Source organism: Agelaius phoeniceus, chromosome 10, assembly GCF_051311805.1.
Source record: "Agelaius phoeniceus isolate bAgePho1 chromosome 10, bAgePho1.hap1, whole genome shotgun sequence".
In the NCBI taxonomy this organism is placed as follows: domain Eukaryota; kingdom Metazoa; phylum Chordata; class Aves; order Passeriformes; family Icteridae; genus Agelaius; species Agelaius phoeniceus.
Genome location: NC_135274.1, coordinates 3,531,060 through 3,554,196, shown reverse-complemented (window position 1 = coordinate 3,554,196; position 23,137 = coordinate 3,531,060). Strand labels below are relative to the sequence as shown.

Genomic DNA, 23,137 nt, shown 5'->3' with positions numbered 1-23,137 from the left:
AGAATTCCACATTTCTCCTTTCCACCCATTAGCATGAGTTTCACTCCTCAGCCTTCCCTGACACCCTGACTTGTTGAAGGACCTGCTGGCCTCTGACTGCCACAAGGCCCAGCTCTGCAAGGGTGACAAAACATGAATGCTTTGGGTTGGAAGGGACCTTAAAGAGCATCTTGTCCCACCCCCTGCCATGGGCAGGGACACCTTGCACTATCCCAGGTTGCTTCAAGCCCCGTTCAGCCTGGCCTGGGACACTTCCAGGGATGGGACAGCCACAGCTTCTGTGGGGACCCTGTGCCAGGGCATCATCAGAAGAATTTCTTCTAATATCCAATCTGAATTTACTCTCTGCCAGTTTGAAGCCTTCCTGTGAGGGAAGGTTGAAAGAATTGGGATTGTTGAGCCTGGAGGAGGGATCAGGGTGAGCTCACTGTGCCCTTCCAGAGCCTGAAGGGAGCCTGCAGGAAAGGGGGAGAGGGACTTTTTCCAAGAGCCTGGAGGGACAGGACAAGGAGGAATAGCTTCAAACTGGCAGATAGTAACTTCAGATTAGGTATTAGGAAAATTTCCTCCCTGTGAGGGTGGTGGGGCCCTGGCACAGGGTCCCCAGAGAAGCTGTGGGTGCCCCATCCCTGAAGTGTCCCAGGCCAGGCTGGATGGGGCTTGGAGCAACCTGGGATAGTGCAGGGTGTCCCTGCCCATGGCAGGGGGTGGGACAAGATGGTCTTTAGGGTCCCTTCCAACCCAAAGCATTCATGTTTTGTCACCCTTGCAGAGCTGGGCCTTGTGGCAGTCAGAGGCCAGCAGGTCCTTCAGCAAGTCAGGGTGTCAGGGAAGGCTGAGGAATGAAATTCATGCTAATGGGTGGAAAAGAGAAATGTGAAATTCTGGAGTTGTATCAATCCCAACTCCTGTAGCCAGATCAGGTGCAGACACTTGGGATTGTGGGGGTAGGCAGCTGTTGGAGCTGCAGGATTCACTCCTGAGGATTAAACACAAATAAAACTCCATTTCTTCTCTCATCCTCTGTGTGCCATGGCTGTCATGGAACAACTTTATGAGTAACTTGGTTACCCAAAACCCTTGAGAATTACCCCTGCAGAAAGCAATGAAAGCTTATCTTTGTGCTGGGAGGCATTTTCAGGAGTGGAGCATGTGAACTGTATTGGGCTTTGATTTTTTTCCCCAGAATATGGGGAAGTCTTTTCCTACTGTCTCCATCTGATGGCATTTCAGATTTATGGATAGATTCTAAAAATTATCTTCTGGTCTTTAGGTATGGTTAATATTGCCTTATTTTGGCAGTGGTTATGGACTGATTTTAGGCTAAAGAAAACATCTGGCTTTTCACTCAAAAGTGTTTTTTGAGACATGCACATGCTACAAGGAGATTAAAACAAAGTGAGAAAGGTTTTTATAGGAATGGCTTTTTTAGGATGTGGGTTATTTTTTAAGATATTCAGGTTTTAAAGGTAAATGAATATGGGATAGAAAACTTATTTTTGACTACTGTGAAATTAATTTTTCAAATTTTTTCTGTCATCCTGCCAAGTGCAAAGAAAACAATACATACCCATGGTTTATAGTTTTATCAACAAAACCATGGCAAGTCTGAAAGTTATTCAATTCACAGTGCTGCAGAACACTCTGTGTTTTTTATGTCTCTTGAATTTCCATAGAACCTTGTAGATTTGGGAATGGAGGGGTCAGATTTCCAAATAAATGGTATTTCAAAGTTTATTTGATTAGGGCATTTCCACTGTGACATGGATATCATTTGTTGGGTAATTCAGTCACAAGTGGAAGTGAATTCTATACATCTTGTTAATTTTGCCCTCTGGCTAGCTGTGCTGGAATAAGTCTTTTTCATATGTTTATTAATAGAAGTGATTTCTTCTCCTGTGTCTCTTTTCTCCTGTATTGTTCCCCCATTTCTCAAGCTGAAAATCTGTTTTTTTTAATGGAACAAATCTTTTTCATACAGGAAAATTCCACTTAGGAATCCATTTGTTTTGCTCTTCAGATTAACTCTTAGAAAAATTAATTAGCTGTCTTTTTTCCATATGATTATTTGACTTTGAAGGGTTGTCATCAGAGCAGTAGGGGGAACTTCATGAACCTTAACAAAGTCTTTAGGCCCTGTTACACACAGAATTGCAGCTACCAGAGTGAATAAATTTATTTGGTGGTGTAATCCTTCACCAATGGAAATAGCAGTGGTTCTGAGTCGTCAGGCAAACATTTATAAAATTAGATTGGCTTAACTGGATGCCAGCAGTAGCTACTGTACTGTGCTTCATACTGGAGTTGAATATACAGAATGCCAGTGAAGTTTGAAAATCTAAAAGAAAATAGCCAACAGCAGCACGTGTTCAGATGAGGAATTTGGTCATGCATGTTTTCCAGCAGCTGTTTTTATTTTAGGTTTAATTTAAAATACATTCAGCTTAATTCCATGTTCAGAATCATCAAAGCCTACCAAAAATCCTCAGATTTTGTTTCACAGAGATCATTATCAAGTTCTGAGCAATTGTATGTTTATTACTTTCATATTTTGCATTTCTGGGGTTTCGTGTACTACCCAAGGGCATGGTCCAGCTCAAAGAATAACAGGAATCAGCATGCTTTTCATTTACCCTTTTTCATTATTACAGCCATTCTATATTAAGACCTGTTTTAGTAACAAGCCAGTTTTACTTTTTAACCTCCCATGTGTTTTACTAGGTTGCTGAGATTTTAATTTTTTATTTTTAATGGTTATGAAAAGAAAATGAGTTCAGTCTTGATTCCCATTCATGCTATTGCAGACAGACAACTTTATATAAAAGTAGCAAAAAATGGATGCTACAAGCACTGCCCAAATTATATTTCTTATATTAAGTAATCTCAACCCAAGACATCTGAGATTTGGGCTCCAAGAGACACTGAAACATCTGGAATTCAGGAGAGTTTTCTCTCCCTCATAGTTCAGTTTTCTCTCTCTGTCTCATTATGGTGACAGGTTTTGTCATGTCTGGTTTTGCCAATCAGAAAAAAGTGGGACTAACAACTTTTTACAGTTTTTGCTTAGGGAAACAAATATCAGCCTGCTGTTTGCTGGTGTTTGTTAAACTGTGGCTGAAGGGTTTGAATCAGCTGCTTGCTGTAGACAAATTATTATTCCATTTATCCTGGATGTATATTGAATAGTGAAAGTGGTTGTGTTTACAGGACTCTCAAGATCTGTCAGCAGATTTTAATAACCAGTTCCAATTAGCACAAAACCAGGCCAAACTGGCCCCCAAGTGTACAAGATTGTACAAGTGTTTTGTCTGGATCTAATCACGTTGTCTTGCAAAAGTCTAACATTGAAAATAAAATTGTAACTATGGTAGATTATGTGGTAATTAAGTAACCCCAGGTATGTATCTATTTGCCAACTTTAATTTTTTTTTCTGCAACCAAATGATGACTTTTATTCTCACTGCTCTACCATGCTCTTCCTTCAAGAACTTGCTCCTAAACAAGACCCTCAGTTCTCTCCCAGTAGATGCTGAAAATTCAGCATTTGAAAATTTAACATTTGGGAGAATATACCTCAGGCAAGATCAAAACCTTGATGGATATTTTTAAAGGAATTTTTGTAGTCATCCTGCTTAAAGGAGGAGGCCTCATGAGGGGATGAAAGCTGAGTGAGCTGTGGGCACCAGGCTGTGAGGATGGAATAAGGAGGATGTGAGGATGCTCTGCTGGTTTGCAGTAACCATCTGCAAATGAGATTTAGTTGGAGATGTCACTGAGGATGCTCTAAAGAAGGCAGTGCTGGGCTCTCCAAGACTGTCAGTTCACAGGGCAGTTCTTTAGGAGCTGGAATTGCTGTTAGGGCTGTGTGAGCAGGGTGCTGTGCTGTGTGAGGGCAGGGCAGGGCTGAGTGCCCTGCAGCTCTGTCTGTGGCCCTGCTGCCTCCCCACCCTCAGTGCAGCTCACTGCTTGCACAGGGATGCCCTTCAAACTAAGCCCCCTAAACACTGCATTACTTTTTCCTCTTCTTTTGTTTTACACTGTTGTGGGACAGCTTTCTGAGGGCAGTGTCTCTTGGCACATGTATTAAAAGGACCAGTTGTCACTGTCATATTTTCTGGAAAAATCCCTTTGCCCAGGATTCCTTTCCTGGAAGTTGAGAAGCCTCAGAGACAAATGAAACCAATAATTATCTGATTGCTTCTCCTGTGTTTTGCTGCTTTGGAATGTGTTTGAAGATTGTTCATCCAACAGGACACTGTTTGATTGGTTTCATGTGAATTGTTTTGACTTAATGACCAATCACAGCCAGCTGTGTCAGACTCTGGAGAGAGTCATTAATTTTAATGAGTATCTTGTTAAGCCTTCTGTCTGCATCCTTTCTCTATTATTTAGTACAGTTTTAGTATAGCATTCTTTTCTTTAATATAATCTAAGTACATAAAATAATAAATCTGCCTTCTAAGAACATGGAGTCAGAGTCTCAATTCCTCCTTCGTCCTTGGGACCCTGAAAATACCACAACCAGTGACTTAATTTAGCTTCAGTTTGAGCCAGTAGTGCTCAAGAGACTAGAGAAAAAGGGAAATTAAACTCTTTTCTGCTGCACTGAAGGAAATAAAGAAATAAAGGTTATTAATGAAAAATCCAGTGCATGTTTTGAAAAGCAGATGAGCACAGACCACATAGCTGAAATCAACCGCTTCCAGTTCCTGCTTTGGGCAAGTGAAGCAGTGAATGAAGCAAGTTTGCATATTGAGGGCAGGTTAATTCCAGCCCTGAACAATGAGCTGGCTTGCAGGGGTGAGTGCCAACTGCTGTTGCTATGCTGGGCTCTGGGTGGTCTGGGCCATGAGCTGCAAGCATCAGGCCTGGATTGTCTGCACATTCAGGCTGCAGGGCAGCCCTGCACCCAGGGGATGTTTGTGAGACCAGCTCTGGAGATTGTGGCCCAAATCCACAAGTTAGAGACGGGCCAGTATCTCAACATGCAGGCAGCTTGCCAAAGCTGTGCAACTCAGAATGTGATTTAATTGTCAAAGAAGGAAATTGGTTGTCAGGAGTTGGTCAGTTCCAGGCCCTGCCTATGGGGTTTCTTCCCAGATTTTTTGTTAATCTCACTGCTTTAGCATCCTTGTCTGAGAAATGGGGATAAAAATACCAAGTTACTGCTTGCCTTGAGGTGAGGGCTGTAAGGTGGGAAGGGTGCAGTGTTGATAAATGCCATTAAAGGCTGGAAGTGAACAGAGTACTTCCCAGAAGTGTAGTGGTCCCATAGAGCATGTCATTGTGCTGGGAATGCTGCACTGTGGTGTTTGCTAGGCAGACAAGTCTTGGCAGGGAACTTTCACTGTGCTTTTAGATGTCAGGACCCAGGACATCCCTCTGGCTGTCCTGAGCAGCCCAGACCCCTGCCAGGGGGCTCAGAGACCCTGGCACAGAGCCCAAAATGCCCCTGGGGTTTTGGTTATGACCCATGGAGCAAATTACCAGCCTCATATGAAGATCAGCAAGCCACAACAGTTTAGGTAGAATAATAGTGAAGTTATCATGGGGTGGAAAAGTAGATTTTGGGGTTTTTAGAATGGGGGTTCAGGAGGCAAGATGGAGAGAACTGGGCATGTCCAGCCTTTCTCCTTCTTCTTTTTCTTGGCCTCCATCTTCTGCTGTGATGTTGGCACTTTGGGATTGGTTTAGAGTAGAAGCTCACTGTCTAACACAGGTGATAGGTATAGGAAAGTAATTGTAAACATTGTACACATTGTAGTTTTTAGTATAAAGACATAACCCCACCCCAGGGGCAGGCAGAGTGCCTGGAACTGTCCTGCTGGATGGACCTTGGCAGGGCAGGAGAAAGAATTTTATAGATAAGAAACAATAAACAACCTTGAGACAGAGAAATGAAGAGCCCTGACTCCTTCTTCAAGCCCTGGGCTGGGAAAAGAGACTTTCTATCTTTTCTCGGGGTCACTCTGACAAGCTAAAGATCCCAACATACAGATAGTGTTTTGTTTAATTTTTTTTTTTTATTATTGTTCATGAGCTTTCTGAATTTAACTAAGTTATTTTCCCCTCTGCAGTTCAGATTGCTTTTTCTTCTCTTTGGAAGTGCTTAGAACTGGTGTTGAACAACAGCAATTTACACCAAATTCCCATTGGTCTGGGGAGTTCTCTTGCCTCCAGTTTTTATCTGGTATTTTATCCTGATGCAGTGGCTCAGACACTCAGTGTGCTGTAAGGAAGGGCAGCCCTGTGTGCCTTCCAGAGGTTGGAAACAAAAGCACTGAATCTTCCACTGTTGATTTCAACAGGGGTGAGGTGAATCTGCAGTAAATCACTTAAACATGGGAGAAAATGTAGAGGTTTGTGGATACTTCTGTACCTTTTGTTGTCTTCTGCTTTGGGTGCTTGCTTGGCTTGGGTCCCTTCCTGAGATTTCTTGTGCTGCAATTAAGGATCCACACATCCAGCAGGAACATCCAGATTTTAAATTCCCTGCTCTTAAATGTTTTTGGAATGTCATCTAGTCCAGCCCCCTGCTCAAACAGGGTCAGGCAGTGCTCAGGACTGGGCACAGTGTTCTGGTGTGGCCCTGGCAGTGCTGGAGAGAAGGGCAGATCATCACTTGTAAAATACTCTGGGCTACCTTTAGCCTTCACCTGTAGGGCTGGCTCAGGTAAGGTTTTCTGATCCCCAACCCAGTGCCCTTTTGGGACATCTTTTCCATGCAGATCCAGGTTCTGTGCTGGGAATCCAGATTTTCTGTCAGTTTTCTGTGTGCATTCCGTGGGCTGAATGTTCCACACATGTTCACCGTGCTGCTTTTGATGTGATCTGATCCTAATGTGCAGCTTTACTGCATGGTTGATAAAGCATGATTTATTCTTGACAATGTTGCTGGCATTAATTCTGCTTGTAGTCAGAGCTGGTAACTCTTTTCCAGTCAGTCACTGCTGAAAGGTTTTTATGAAATGAATGCAATTATTGATATTGGTGTGACTGTTTCTCACTGCTGACTCCACTCTATGTCCCTTCTTGAATTTGTCTCTCTTTCAGAAAGACATAACATTGTAAAAGGAGACCTATTTTGGATTATGATCTGTTTTTAAAAGTAATAATGTGAAGTTTTCACTACCTTCCAGCTCAAAAACATCCGGTCTGACTTCCTTCATGTTCTTTGAGATTGTATAGAAAGTCTGAGGAATCTCAAGTTAAAAGAAAGGCTATTTTTTGTTTGGTCTTGATAAAGAACTTCATCAGAAATGGGCCAGAGAGGTACATGAATGCATCTCACAAATTTCAATGTGACATCGGTGAGGAAATCATTCCTAGGCTTGTGAATAATGACAAAACTCCTTGACTATCTATAAAAATACATAAAATGGTTTCAAGTAAATCCTTCTGTTGATTTTGTTTTAAGAAAGCATGAATCACAAATAAGGTTTAGAATTAAAAAGGCCTGACAACCATAAATGAGGAGTTGCAGTCTTGGATGCTGCACTAAGCATCTTAATTCCTTATTTTCAGGCTGGTCTGTGCTCCAGCACAGATCTGGCACTGTGGGACATTCCTGCACCTGAGCACAGCCAGGATGAATCCTGCAGAGCAGGCAGGCTCAGGGTTTTCTTGGGAGTATGTTTCCTTTATTTAACAAGTGGTTTATAAGTTCAAAACAAGATGCCCTCACTAAGTTAAAACAATTCACATGTTAAATAACCAATCTCCAACCACATTCCAAAGCAGCAAGACACAAAAGAAGCAAACAAAATATTATTATTTTCATTTCTCTCTGAAGCTTCTCAGCTTCCCAGGAGAAGAAATCCTGGCAAAAGGATTTTTCAGAAAATATGACAGTGACAGACCTCTACTGCATGAGGAGTGATTTCCTTGGGAGACAGGAGAGGAGTCCGAGAATTTGCCTATGAATTTGATGTACTTGTCTCAATGTGAAAAATGTCTTCTAAGTATTTTTATAAAAGGGTGGCTGCTGCTGCCCTGATAATTGTGCTGCCTAATTGCTACAGGTCTTGGATAGTTACTGAATTCTTCAGAGTCATCTAAAGTCACTTATTTGTGTTCAGGAAAAAAGGCGTGGGAGAATATGTTTATTTTGACAGCAACTGTCAGCAAATAGGGGTGTAAATTGTAATTGAAATTATGTATCTCATGAAAAAAGAATTGAATGTGTTTATCAGTCTTTTCAAATTATTATATTAGTTAAATGCAAAATGGAAGATTATTCTTTCTCTGTAGGTGTTGACATTATTTATGACATGTTGATTTAATGATTGCATAAACTTAAAGTATTATTTTGTCTAATAGGACAATGTGAAAGTATATAATGACCCTCTGACTTCCTACATATTTTTGTTAGGCAGCTTCCATAATGATGTTTGGAGAAAGCTCAGGCATTTTGCCTGTCCAATGAAATGCTTACAGTAATGATGAACAGAAAATAATAATCCTAGAAGGATTTCAAATTTCTGCTGGAAACGGATGGTTTTTTCTGCTCTTGATTGCTATTTTGGCAAATGTTTTCAGGGTTGATTTATAAATGCTCTTATAAATACATGGGAGAGGCATGACTTCATGTATCTTGAATACTGGTTTACATTTGCACCATCAGCCATTCCTAAGAGGAATGCTCTTATCCCTGTCTCAGGCATATGTATATATGTAATAACCAATATTTGTTATATGAATTATAACATATTTAATTATCCCCTGAACATACTCAGATGTCAGTTTTAAAAAAGCAGAAGCAGTTTATCACAAGGGATTTGGAGTAAACTCTTTCACTTAGAGAATGTTTCCCCCATTTATTTTCCTGAAACTTCATTCTTAGGATGTCTCTACCTGCAGAGAAAGGGGAGATTTTGATCAGGAGCTGTCAGACCTGTGAGCCTGACATCTGTTTTTGCTCTGTGTTGCTGTTTCTTACCTTCTTTTGGATTTCCTCTATAATGCCAGTCATTAATGAAAACTGCTAAGAAGCAATTCTGCTTGTATTCTGTAAAGCCTGGAGACAAAACACTTCCCTGAGAGCTGTCTGTTGTACCAAAAAACCTGTTAGGATGTTTGTTTTGTATGTCTGGGCTTGTGCCTGAATGCTTGAGTGGTGATGGCCACCTACAAAAGTGTGTTAACCTGAAAATGAAGCTGAATTGCAGGTTCAGAGAACTGTGTGACTGAGTTACCCACAGATCAAACCTGGCTCAGGTTCCTCATCATACACTGCAAATTTTTATTTGTTCACAGATGAGAAATGAGTGTCAGTCAACTCAGCCAGTTATTTAAAATCATCGCTGCTGCAATTCTGGTGTAATTACAACTGCAAGAAGTTTGACTAGAGGAACATGAGGCTCCAGGTGGCTCAGATTAAGGGTCTGTCCTACCCAGCTGTCTTTGGCAATGCCAAAAGAAGGTTCCAGAAGAGAGAGGAACACTCCCCCTTTCAGTAACCTCCCCTGCATGTTGGTCCCTGTGAATTCTGCTGAACAAAGGGGACTGACTGTGTTGAGGTGGGGATTAAACTGGCTGCATTTAGGGAAAAGGGGGCTGGAAAGGGATCTTGTCTTGGGGAGCTCTTGGGCATCATCAGCAGGCCAGGTATGCCTCAACATGGCCAAAATTAATTTGAGAAAACCATGGCTCATCTATAGGGACTAGAAGGGTGGCACACTCATTTTTGACTAAAGATGTGTGGGGAGGTACCTGAGCCTAAGGAAAGATGGGAATTTTTGGAATTGTCTGAACCATGGGTATGATCCCTGCTGCCTGTCAGCCCTGCCCTGCAGCTCTCACTGACTGGGCCAGCTCAAACTGAGCCTGAGTAGTTCAGGGTCTGGGTTTGAGCAGACAGGTGTCTGCTAGGGAAGGCAGGAGCCTGCCCTGAAATGGAAAATAGAAACTCCCTCTCTCTGAATTTTTATAATTTTGAAATTAAGAGGCTCTCAGGCAAATATATGAGAATAGGAATAACAGTTCTTTACAAGGAAAATTAAAAATACAAAAGCAATAGTACAAACAAAAACAAACCACTGCCGGAGTCAGAGCATGCCCTGTCCCCTGTGTGTCAGGGGGTGTCCCAGCCCCATCCCATGGGGGCTCAGCCCTCCTGCAGTGCCAGCTGTGGCTCTGCTGGAGCAGGGATCCTGCACAAGGGGGGAGTTTTCCTCTGCAGCTCCAGGGCTGCTGGAGATGGGCCTGGGCTCCCTCTGGCCATGCAGGGCAGCAGAAGCTGCTCCTCTGGCAATGCACTGGGCAAAGGCTGCTGGGCTGTGCCAGGCTCACATTGGATCCAGGTAGGAATGCTTGGCTCCTGCCCTGGGCAATGCAGCATCTCCCCATGGGATGCTGGAATTGGATCAGCCCTGCAGGGACACTCAGTGGCCATGGACAGCAGAGATCTCCTGCAGGGAGGAGTGGCTGGGGGAGAGATAAAGAAAAAACTGCCCCATGAACAGCAGAGAACTGCCCCAGCTCTGACAGATGGGGACAGAACCCACCCCCACCTTTGAGGCTCACCCACCCAGCTGTGACACCCACCCTCCCTCTGCCGGGGGCTGCTGTGGCTCTCAGGGACCAGGGCACAGCCCAGGGGAGGAGCTGGTCCAGCCCCGCTGCTGGGCAGGGCCAGCCGGTGCCACTGGGAGCCGGTCTGTGCCAGGGGCACCAGCAGGGATTGCTGCCCAGCTATGGGTGCCCCTAAAAGGATTTCCTGATTTTGTATTTGTTTGTGTGCTGATACAGTTTCTCTCTGCTACTTCTTGTACTTGGTTATTGAACCTTTGAAAAACAAACTGGGAAGAGTTTTTCTCTGTTACATTTTAAGCTTGCAGGGATAAAAAGAAATTCCAGGAATATTGGGATAATTGCTTTCCTTTAAGAAAGGGTATAAATACTAAACACAATGCAAGGCAATATCATTTTGATATACTGTAATTAATTTGAAAAGTGATTAAAAGGAAATTTTAATAACATCTTTTAATTGATTTTGTTACACTATCTTTAAAGTCACCTAATTTTTCTGAGAGCTCTTAAAGTGGCTCACTTGGATTGGCTCCCAATGGAATTTTCTTTTCATGCTAGATTATTGTAATTAATTATAAAATTGAGCCTAACCTTTGTAGGTTGTCAATATCTAAAGACAAATGTCACAAGTAACAAAGGCCAGGGAAGATTAGTTCTGAGTTGAGGGGGGATTGTGGAGGAGAAGGGGAGATATCATTTGACCTCTCAGGTGCTGCTGGTATTTTTTTGTTTTTTGCTTTATAAATAATAACCACTTTTCAGCTGGGTAAATATATATGCAGTTAGACCAAAAATGTTTTGAAAAAATCCTGACAAAACAGACAAAGTTACTTACTTGTGTGTGCTTAAAAGATTCTAGCTCTAGAGATGCACTGTGGATAGTGATACACTGAGCAGAAATGTGCAATTTTAAAAGCCAGTGAGAACAGAAAATACCAGCACTGTAATTTATGGTAAGAGTTTGTTAGATACAAACTGGGGAGAATTCTTGATATGCCTGGTGCTCATGTAAAGAATTTATTTTACGTTTTTGCAGGAATTCTTGCCTGCTCTCCCTGTGAACAAAGGCTGTGTGTGTGCATTCAGATGCAGCTTTGTGGCATGCCCAGCACAGGTTATCTCCCCACTCTTTGTTAATGGTGTTACAGAACAACACTCCACATCCTCATCCTTTGTATTTTATCTGGAGTAGAATTTGATTCATTTGAAAAACTGCTGCAGAATTTGTCCATTCCCTGTGCCCAGTGTTGGTACCTGACAGGATCTCTTCTGCCACAGACAGAACACACAGAACTTTATTTTTTATGGATTTAGGTTCTATGGCTGAATTCTTTGGTGTCCAGGTGTGAAGTGTGACAGAAGGTTTTTCTACCCCTGAGGAATTATAGCACAATTCTCTTTGGAGGAATCTCTACTGTCTAAGGGTCAGCTTCTCTAACTGCCAGATTTCAGAAGATTTGTAGGAAATTAATTTAAATTGAACTATTCAGTAGATTAAAGATGAGAGAAAAGAGAATGCTTCCCTCATGAGTGAAAGCCAACATATTCCTGTAGGAAAATGAACAAATAATCCCTTAGTTTGCTTATGTTTTGCTGAACTCTGCTACCAGCAAAATGATCCTAATAGGAAACATATTCCAAAAGGGAGAGAATATTTAAAAAGAGACAAAATCAAAGGTTATTTGCTTTCTTGTCTGATTTTGTTCAATAAGATAGAGGCAATGACAATGAGCCATGAGCCCTGACTGGCATTTTATCATATGGGCTCCCACTTGGCTTTGGAGCACTGGAAATTGATGTTTTACAGCAATACTGGGGTAGCAGGTGACAGCCACCCCAAGGGGAGGATTCTGTGTTTCCAGAGTAAACTCTGGTTGATGCTTGGACAGCATAAAATCACAAGTGATACTGGTTGGTTTCTGTTGCTCTGGGTGATGGAGTGATGGAAGAACATCTCTGACCCTGAGCAATGAGAGCTCCTGGTGACCAAGCAGGTCTGAAAACTCAGACCTGATTTCCCCAGCATTCAGCATTTCTCACTCCCTCACTTCACTTTGTGCAAACCCAGGGCACACAGGGAATATTCATTCCTGTGTCTGCTCTGGGCTGCCCTGACCCCCAGGGCAGCACTGACTCTGACCCTCATCCATGGAGAAAGTTTCCCAGACTTCAAGATAGACTGGAACCCACAAAAGTGTGCAATAGATTATAGAGAGCAGTGCAGGTGCATCACTGGGTGAGAAATTGAGGTTTGGGGTTTTTAGTGTGTTGTGGATGGCAGCAAGATGGAGGCACAGGGTGTTGTCCTGGGTTTCTTCTTCATGCTGCTTCTTCCTTCTTCTCCATGGGTTTGGGTGGCATTTTGGAATTGGGCAGAAGAGTCTGCACTGGGGGCTCTGTGGGATCAGTTCTTGGGTTCAAAGGGAAAATAATCCAGGTGTCAGTTCTTAACTGGACAGTTTAGTCTTAAAAGACCTTGTACCAAGAGATTGTTGACCATTTTGTGCCTTCTAATGAAAAGCTGCAGAACTCACAGTAGTGAGACTGTTTGACTGATAAGGAATAATAAACACCTGAGTCTGAACATGAAACTGCTGTCTGGAGTGCCTTCAGTGCAGAGCCAGAGGAACCCACAGCTGGCACCATCACAACTGGGACCCCCACATCACTTCAAACTTGGAGCTGGAACCTGGATTAGACCAAACTCCAGTCCTGCTTTGCAGGGTGTTTGTGGCACTTGTGGGGCACAGCAGGGCTGGGGATGTCATTTGCCAGAGGGATTCTACAGAGCTGGACTGGGACAAATCCAGGCACAGAAACCTGCAGGCAAATGTGTTGTGGTGTTGGGTCCTCAGGATGACGTGAGAGATGAGAATTTGACTCCAAGTTGTCAGAATGCTGATTTATTATGATATTAGAAAAATATCTATTTTTCTATACTAAAATTATACTAAGGAAAGTGAAAGGAGACGTCAGGAGGCTTAACAAGAATGAATAATAAAAACCTGTGACAGACCAGAGTCCTGACAGAGCTGGACTGGGATTGGTCATTAATTAAAAACAATTCACATGGAACCAATCAAAGATGCACCTGTTGGTGAGCAACCTCCAGACCACATCCCAAGCAATCAGATAATTTAATTATTGTTTACATTTCTTTTCTGAGGCTTCTCAGCTTCTCAGGAGAGAAATCCTGAGGGAAGGATTTTTCAGAAAATATCATGGTGACAGAAATGTGTCAGCATTTTAATAATAACCACTCAAAGCCCATCCCTGAGAAAATCTTGTACTTTTAAACACTAATCTTTCCATTACAAACTCAAAGAAAATTACTGTTCTGGACTAGTGAAAAGGTCTCCTGCTTTAGAGAGATAAGATTCTCTTGGTATCCAGAAGGGCATGACATTTTTTCCCATGTTTGATTATATCAAATATATTAAATATGACCTCAGTGTTTAAGGTTAGTCAAGCTGTAAGAGTTCAAGAAGATTCTGGATGAGAATTTTTCCATTTATTTTGTTAAGCCTCTGTAATAATTGTAAATAGTCATTCTTTTAAATAACAAATAGTAAGAGGTCAAAAAATGTGTATATATGATTCTGCTTTTCATTACCAAGAAAAACTCACAGCAGAAAAAAAAATGTAGCTATGGCTAGAAAACCAGATATTCCTGTGTAAGAAAAAAGCTTTAATATGAATAAAAATGTTAGAATTGTGAAACATGATTGGTAATTCAGAAATTAATGAGGCAGGGGGAATACCAGTTTGCAGCTGTAGATGTTCACTGTTAGAAGATAGTGCTGAAATATCGTGGCAGAGAGAAGAGGAATGACATGGGGGTCCTGCCATTAATGAGGGATGATTTTCTGTCAGTTTGTAATTTAAGATTGGCAGACTTATTTTAAGTTTAAAAATCCAAGAAATGGGCTCAGTCATTCTTTATGTTGATTCCTGATTATTCCTAGTCCTACACCTTAAAATTAGGATTTAAAAAAAAGTAATTAATTGAAAATTGAATTTAAATAAATTTAATTTTAAAATAATTAGTTTTAAGTTAATTAATTTTAAAATTTATTAATTAATTTGACATTCCCATTTCCAGGTGCACTGAATTTGCTGTGTGTGCTGAGGCTTGATTCAGGAGCTCTGGGTTAAACTGGCAGTGCAGAGGAATGACATGAGGGTTCTGCCATTAATGAGGGATGATTTTCTGTCAGTTTTTAATTTAAGATTGGCAGATTTATTTTAAGTTTAAAAATCCAAGAAATGGGTTCAGTCATTCTTTATGTTGATTCCTGATTATTCCTGAAACTAGGATGAGCAAAATAAACTAATTTAAAGCAAATAAACTAATTTTTAAGCAAAACACCTTGAAACTAGGATGAGCAAAATAAACTAATTTAAAATCAAATTTAAATAAATTTATTTTTAAAATTAATTAATTTAAAAACTATGAATAATTTGACATTCCAGTCCCCATCTCCAGGTGCACTGATTTTCCTGTGGGTGGTGGTGGATTCAGGAGCTCTGGGTTAAACTGGCAGTGGAGCTCTGGGGTGCCCTTAGGATGGGAGGAAGCTCTGTGGCCCTCACTGTTCACACACAGGGAACTTGTGGCAGGAGATTGCAGATGTTGCAGTTGCAGAAAACACCTTTTTGGATTTTTTATGGTGTGCCTCAATGCCTTTCAATTTACACAACACTACCTTATTTTTTTATAAATGACCCATCTGGAAGTTGAGATGGTTTTTCATACATGAGTATTCCCATTTGTGCCATCAGCTTTGTGACTGCTCAAGTAAGCTGGTAAAATTCAGGCTTTTCTGTTTTATTTTGCAGAGAAATACACATTGGAGAGATGTGAAAACTAGCCCACATTCAAAGAAATAAATTAAAAGTCAGATTTCTGTTTAACTCATTTAGAATCTGAAACAAATATGGGAACCCCCCAAGAGGGGCTGCTGGCACCAGCTGGGGCAGCTGGGCTGAGAATGGCACTGAAAGGCCTGTGTGACAAAAGAAGTGTGGTTGGCCCTTTTATTTAACAACTTTATTCTTAATGGAGTAGAACTGGTTAAAATCTTCCACTGAGAATATTTTTTTCCATCAAATATGTGTGGTTTTGTTTGATATGCTGGAAACTGTTAGTACTGCTTAAAAAGCAAGCTCTGAAGCAGAGGTTTGGCATAGGAAATAGTGAAACCTGGGCAATCTAAAGAGTCATTCCTATAGTATCAAAAATTCCAATCAAAACAAAGTTGGTGTTTTCAGTTGGATGCTTAAACTGTTGATTCACAACAGAAATGATGACTTCAGTATCTTTGAATCTTCTTTCAGGAAAAACAAGAAACTTGGGAGTTCTCCATTGGTCATGTATATGAGAACCACGTTGCTTTTGCAAACCACTCTGATTTGAGTTGGTAAAAACCTTCTCAGATGCATAGTGACAAGGTTTGAGGTGTGTGTAATTTGAAGCCATGAACTTTAGTGACATGATGAAATCTGAGATGGATTTTGCAGAGAGCTTTGCTGGGAGTTGGGTTCTGTGTGCTGCAGGGGACCTGGGCAGCCTGGGGTGCAGGGCAGAAATCATCCTGTGCAGGAATGTGCTCCAGCTGTGTTACACCCTCTGACCAGCTCTAAAGGGTTCAAAAGGCTTTTCTGTTTGGTATTTTCATTTGCATAGAGTGTTTTTATTCCTTTTCATAAGTTTAGAAGGGACTGGAATGGACTATTTGGTTTCCCAAAGTTGGATTTTAAACCAGTACTGCAGTAGTCCCTGGTGAGACCAGAGCAGTGCCTGGTGTTGAGTGAGGCAGCTGGCTCCCCCCCTGCTGCTGGAGATGTGTCAGGATTAATCCAGTCTGTTCCATCCAACTGCTGCAATTTTAGCTTCTTCACAGCATATTGGACTGGTCTGGGCTGGAAATCAAACAACCAAAGCTGACTGTCACTGCCATGCCTACAGAACTTCCAGTTCTGCACACTGTTTGTTTTTTCAGAGGAGGATGGCTTAGCTTCACATAACTGTGGTTCTCCTGGAAGAAATGGGCTAAGGCAGAGAAAATTGCCCTGTGCTGGTGCTGACATCTGTGTGATAGTGGTGCAAAGGGACAGAAAAGTTACCTGAAGTCACCTGTGTGTTGTGGTGTTGTGGGTCCCCAGGACGAGGTGAGAGAGGAGAATTGACTCCCAAGTTCTCAGAAGGCTGATATATTATAATATAATATAATATAATATAATATAATATAATATAATATAATATAATATAATATAATATAATATAATATAATATAATATAATATAATTTATTATATAGAAAATGCTATACTAAAACTATACTAAAGAAAGAAAAGGAGACATCAGAAGGCTTCACAAGAATGAATAATAAAAACTCTGACTGAGTCAGAGTGTGACACAGCTGGGCTGGGAGTGGTCATTAATTAAAAACAATTCACATGCTGGATAAACCATTATCCAAATCACATTCCAGAGGAGCAAACCATGGAGAAGCTGAGACTCTCATCTTGCCAGGAGAAGAAATCCTGATGAAGGGATTTTTCAGGAAATGTCATGGTGACACCTGTGGGTGAAACACTCAGCAGACTCATGAGGTTCTGGGCTGCAGGAAAGGGCCCAGGGCAGTCAGAATCCATCTCCCCCTGGCTGGTTGCTGTGGGACCTTGAGGAAGGGGTACCAAGCCCAGGGCTCTGTGGGATGCTGGATTCTCTGTGATTCAGGTCTTTGGTGGTACCATGGCCAGAGCAGGATTCCCTTTGTGGGCTCTTTGTGTTTGCTTGGGGATTTAAGTGTGGGTAAAACATCACAGGGTAAATCCACATTGGTGGATTAGAAAGGGAAGGGACTTGTCTTCCTCCTGTCACTTAAAGCTGTTACAGCAAATAAATGTGTCAGGATACATGAGCAGTGTCAGATCCACAGTGCAGAAAGGATAAACACCAGCTTGCTTTCTCCTGGACTGATACTAAATCCCTGGGAGAGGCTTCAGGAGGGGCAGTGAGGACTGAGTGATGTTAGATGGCCTGGTTACAGGCTGGAAGAATTGGTTATCTGCTCTTTACAAGCCCTTCAAACTCTGGATAGACTCTGCTTTTCATGCATGAGGCAGAAATTCCACCAAAATCAGTGTAACTTTGAGCTCCAGCTATGTTTCTAAATCAAAGTTCAGCTTGCCAATACTTCATCAGTCACTATTTCAGCCTTTCCAAGTGTGCTGTAGTGCAGGTAGCCACTGGGAAAGCCATGACTGCTGACTTTCTGCTGTTCTTTGCCCTGCCATGGAATTTGGTCCTTCTTTTGCAAGGCACTTGTTCCCACTGGCTTGAAGGAAGAATCCTTTCACAGTATCTCGTGCAGTGAACACAGACTGCAGGGAACAGGCAGACTTTGGGGGGTTGGAAATCCTTTTTTTTTACTCACATCCTGTTTCACTTTCCCTCCCTTTCTCACAGGTTGATAAAGTGTGTGGACAGCCCAAACAGCAAGAAGGGAACCTGTCATCAGCCAGTATTGTGCCAGTGAAGGAGGTGACTGGAACCCAGACATTTGTGATGGCTCACACCAGCCTGAACAACAGGAGAAGGTAACCCTGGGCTGCAATTGCTTTGAAACAAACCCTCAGCTCATCATTTGTGCTGTTGGTTCTTGGCACTGTTCAAGGCAAAGCCACAGCTCTGCCACCTCCTCTGTGTGCTGTCCAGCCACTGCCACCCCTGGCAGTCACACAGGTGACACCACACAGGTGGCTCACATTGTGGGTCTCTCCAAGAAAGGCCAGGCTTGGTAGCATTGCTTAACACCAAGGGGTTTGTTATTTCCAGAATCCTTCAGTGGAAATGGTGAAAGCTTTTCCTCTTAACACCAAGGGGTTTGTTATTTCCAGAATCTTTCAGTGGAAATGGTGAAAGCTTTTCCTCTTAACACCAAGGGGTTTGTTATTTCCAGAATCCTTCAGTGGAAATGGTGAAAGCTTTTCCTCTTAGCACCAAGGGGTTTGTTATTTCCAGAATCTTTCCGTGGAAATGGTGAAAGCTTTTCCTCTTAGCACCAAGGGGTTTGTTATTTCCAGAATCTTTCAGTGGAAATGGTGAAAGCTTTTCCTCTTAACACCAAGGGGTTTGTTATTTCCAGAATCTTTCCGTGGAAATGGTGAAAGCTTTTCCTCTTAGCACCAAGGGGTTTGTTATTTCCAGAATCCTTCAGTGGAAATGGTGAAAGCTTTTCCTCTTAGCACCAAGGGGTTTGTTATTTCCAGAATCTTTCAGTGGAAATGGTGAAAGCTTTTCCTCTACAGAGTCTGAGGAAACTGATTTCCACAGCTGAATCTAAAACACTTAAAATGTAACTGCCCAGGCCTGTAAGGACATGAGCTTACCCTGGGGCAGAAGGGGGAAGGAGTGAAAAGGAGAAATCCATTGCCCTCACACCAAGTCAGTCCCTGATTGTCCTGGACTGGGCAGGAGTGATAAAATCCTTTGGAATCTCCTTGATTTGTTGCATAACAAAGAGCTGAAGGAGCTTTTTAGCTTCTTGTGTCCTTCTTGGCTCCTGTTCTTCAGCTGTGCCCCATGTGAGACACCTACAGCTGAGCACTGCCACTGGGCTGGACAGGAGTGTCCCTGCTCCCACATCTCCTGAGTTCTTCTCTCACTTCACCTTGTGTAGCTCCTTCTGTACATTCTAGGAGAGGATTTTTTCACAATCCCACTCACAATACACGAGTAGATGTCAGACCAAGCTGCCCATAAAGTCCCAGTGCCTGTTTCTGGCTGGGGCCTTGTCCTCTGTAAGAGCAGAGTTAATCTGGAACAGCTCCATCAGTGGAGTTGTGCTGGGCTTACCTCTGTCCAAAAGCAGCATTAAACTGCCCAGGCAGCCTGTGTGTATCTCTGTTGGGTAAGTGGATGACTTGAGCAATGTTTAAAATTGTAAAATGTTAAAATTTCCACTGTCTGGGTTCTGGTGTTTTAGTTGTGAACATGAGATTTTTATCCATTTCTGGTTTAATTCTCAGCTTGCATGAATGGAACAAAGACTGTTTTAAAAGATAAAAGTAATAACAGCAAGCAAAGTGTGTTGAGTGATAGTGATAATTTTTTATTCTTTTGTAATTGAAAGGCAAACCATAACAGTTTATGCTAGTGCTTGGAGTTAATCAATTTTTACCATGCAAATCAGAAAAAGGGAGCATTACAGAAATTAAATTAATAACTTCAGCAACAAAAATCCAAAGAACAGTTGTAGTACAATTATTGAAATAGGCTTTTGACAGCACAGAGCCCTGGGCCATCTTCTGTGTAAGTCCCTGACTTGGCTGGGGCTTAGCACAGGCAGCCCAAAAGCCAGAACTGCAACCTGTCAACAGGTGATCTCTTAAGAAGTTGCAGATTTGTGTCTTCAATGGCATGAAAGCTGCTCTTTCTCACCTGATGATCTGCTTGCTCCCCTTCCCAACCATCCAGAATTATTTGGATATTGACCTTTTAAAATGGAAGGCTTGTAGATGGAAAAGAAAATAATGTGCTCTAAATTAGAAAGTTTGCTAGAATTGGTCTGCACACTGAAAATTAATTTATCCAAAAAAATCTAAACTAAGTCCCTGCTTATATAATTAGCATGAAAAATTACTGAATTACAGTGTTGATAGGTATTGTGGAGAGCCTGTGCACCAAAAATGAATGATGGAAATATGCCATAAATAGTAAGAAGTGGAAAATCTGAAGCTATTCTTCACAACTTCCTATAAAACACATTGCCTGAAGCTTGTACTTCTGCTTCTTGGAAACAATTGTGAAACCATAGAGTGAAAGACACAGTGGTTGGCTGCATCACTGTGTTCTTCATTCTTCATCATTTAATCACATATGATATCAATAAAAAATCAATTTAAGATAATAAAAATCTGTAATACATGGGTTAAATAATTTCTGCAGTGGGTTGTGTAAAATGCACTTAGAGTGACAGAAAATTGCTCCAGGGGAACCAGATGATGAGAGTAATTACATGAATCTCTTGTGAAGCCCCTCCTGGTGGTGCTGAGGAAGGGAGAGCAGTAATGTCAGCTGCTGTCAGGTCAGGTGCAGGGTCACCCTGTCTGGAGGTTTGGCTGGTGCACATCCTTCCAATGGTCCTGTAATTCAAGGTTCAAGGGGAGGCTGGCACTGGCTCCAGCCTTTCAGGGTAAGGAGGAGAAAGAGAAGGAATGAGCCAACACTCCCCAAGTAAACAGAAAAGCTGTGGCTTCTTCCCTTATGTGTCAGAGCATTCCTGAGCTCAGAGAGAGCCTCTGTGGAGGAGAAACCACAACCAAGTGGCCTCTCCTGTGTAGTGCAGAACGTGCTCAGAGGTGCCCTCAGAGCTGCAGGTGGGTGTTTGCTCCAGGGGTGCTGAGTCTCTGCTGGGCCATGGGGAAGATCAGGCTCCTTTTCTGAGGAGCTGGAGAACCTCTGGTTTCAGCTGTGGAGCAGAGCCAGGGCTGCTGCTGCAGGACAGGGGGGACATTGTTAAATGGTGTCCCTTGGCCTGAGCTGGTTCTTCAGGGGAGGTGTTTGGGGTCTGGCTGCAGCCAGCCCTCCTCACCCTCCACTCTGCTGCAGAGCCACATCTGCAAGGGCTGCACACAGCAACTGCATCCTCTTTTGCAGTAGTTGAACCCTTTTCTTCTCCTCTTGACTCTCATGAGTTCCTGGGAGATTTCCCATCTCTCTTGATTTTACTCTGCATTCCATTCCTGCATATTTTTTGGTATGCATCATTTAAGTGTCAGGGACAATAATGAAAGAAGCTGAAACTTGAATAAATGTTGCATGATCTTGCAAGAAACCATTTCCTATGGTTAAACTGGAAAGCATAAAATTGATTATTATTTTTTTTTACCATTACACAATCGTAGCCAGGGATTAACTGAAACTGGCAGCGTTGCTGCTGGAGTCATTTTTTCAATGTGGAGGTTACTCTAACATGTAATAGAGATGACAAGAAAATTGAAACCATATGATGGTCCAGGGAATGGAAATGGCATGTAGAGAATCTCAGTAAATTGGAATGTTATTGCTGAGTTCAGCACAAAGAGCTGTTCTGCTCAGGGTCTGGTCTCCCAGCAAAGTTGAATACCTGCCTTTAGCATCTCTGCTCCATGGAACATTTCAAACCACCAAACACTGACTGCTTACAGAGCTGTATAGAAAACATCTTTAACAAAGAACTACAACATATTAGGTCCCTGACTGGAGAAAGAAGGCGTTGAAATTCTATTTTGTTGGGATTTCTTTATGCCATGAATTCACAGATCTTTTAAATCAACAATTTAGTAATTCCTTTGGGAATGTTTAGAGTCAATAATATCTATTTCATTTAAAATAAACTATCTGTTGGGTCAGACATCACATGATTTTATTAACATTTGAGTAATCAAGTGCTAGTACAAACCAGATTATTAATGTCAGATGCACATGAACCACTGGCCAGGGCTGCAGTTTCAGTTGATTCAGATTGTCCCTGTTACAAAGTTTCATTTGGTTTTTTGAGCGGCTGTGTTGGAATTCCTGCAGGCAGGTGCCACTCACCTGATGGCCAGGGCAGGTCCCTCCTGTCCTGTGGCCACTCCTGCCATCAGTGCCAGAGCTGTGGGGGCAGAGCTGCCTCCTCTGCGCGTCCTCAGGCTGCTCTCTCCAGTAAGAACATGAAATAGTCACCAGGGTTATTGCCACAGTTCTTCCTCCACTGTAGCCTGAAAGTCTGTGTCTCCAGTTTTGCAGAGTTGGGTGTTTTTTTCAGTGGTGCAATCCCAGAACAGCAAAAAATACCTGTATTTATATTATTTATTAACAGGCAGTAAATTGCTCTGTGTACCAGAACATGAATGCTACTGGTTTGTATCCCCCTTCCCGTGGTTCCCATCCTAAACTGTTTGCCATTGTTTTCTTGCACAGCTTCATGTATTTACAGCCCTTCCATTTGGTATCAGTTACACTTAATTTAAGTACCACTGAATTTATTTTCAGCTTTCTGCTGCGTGCACTGCATTTGTAATTCTGCTCTTACTTGAAAATGATTGTGACAAATAGTCTCAGTTGTACTTTTTTTCCAGTATTGAATTGACATTTTTGATTGCATGTATACTTGGCAAAAGTCTCATGATAATTTTCCTCCTTATTTATTTTCTTATATTGTCCTATGCATGTGCTTGATGACCTTTCCTTCAAATAATTTTTGCTTTTCTCTTTTGTTTTTCATTTCTTTTCCTCATTTGCCTGAATTCCTGCTTCTCCCCTACTCCCCAACCTCTCCTGATTGATGCTTATTCTCCCTGGCCTATTCCAGTTCTCTGCCTCTGAAAGCTTCAAAGAATGACAAATCAAGAAGTTTGAAAAAAATCTCTCGGTAAGAATGAAAACAAGGTGACATCCTTTGTTGTCTCTACACCTAGCTCACCTCCAGCTGTAATCTGGGAGCTGGAACACTTTTGATTTTTTCCATTGTGGGGCACTGGGAAACTCTACATTTTCTCCCCTAGTGTGTTCAGTTTTATAATGATGAAAAGTAAATATTTTCACTCAGTAAGACTGGGAGTCGAAACAGAGAATT

At 42.0% G+C, this 23,137-nt stretch overlaps 1 protein-coding gene across 2 annotated transcripts in view; it reads left to right on the top strand.

Moving 5' to 3' along the window:
• LOC129124603 (glypican-5-like) overlaps positions 1–23,137 on the top strand; it is a 378,241-nt gene that overhangs the window by 108,107 nt on the left and 246,997 nt on the right. Inside the window, exons 4-5 of one of the 2 annotated variants that reach the window (XM_054639664.2) lie at positions 18,004–18,134; positions 22,874–22,933. In XM_054639664.2, coding sequence (XP_054495639.2) covers positions 18,004–18,134; positions 22,874–22,933 — 191 coding nt within the window. The remainder of the gene's footprint in view (positions 1–18,003; positions 18,135–22,873; positions 22,934–23,137) is intronic. The other variant, XM_077183633.1, reaches the window with a different exon arrangement.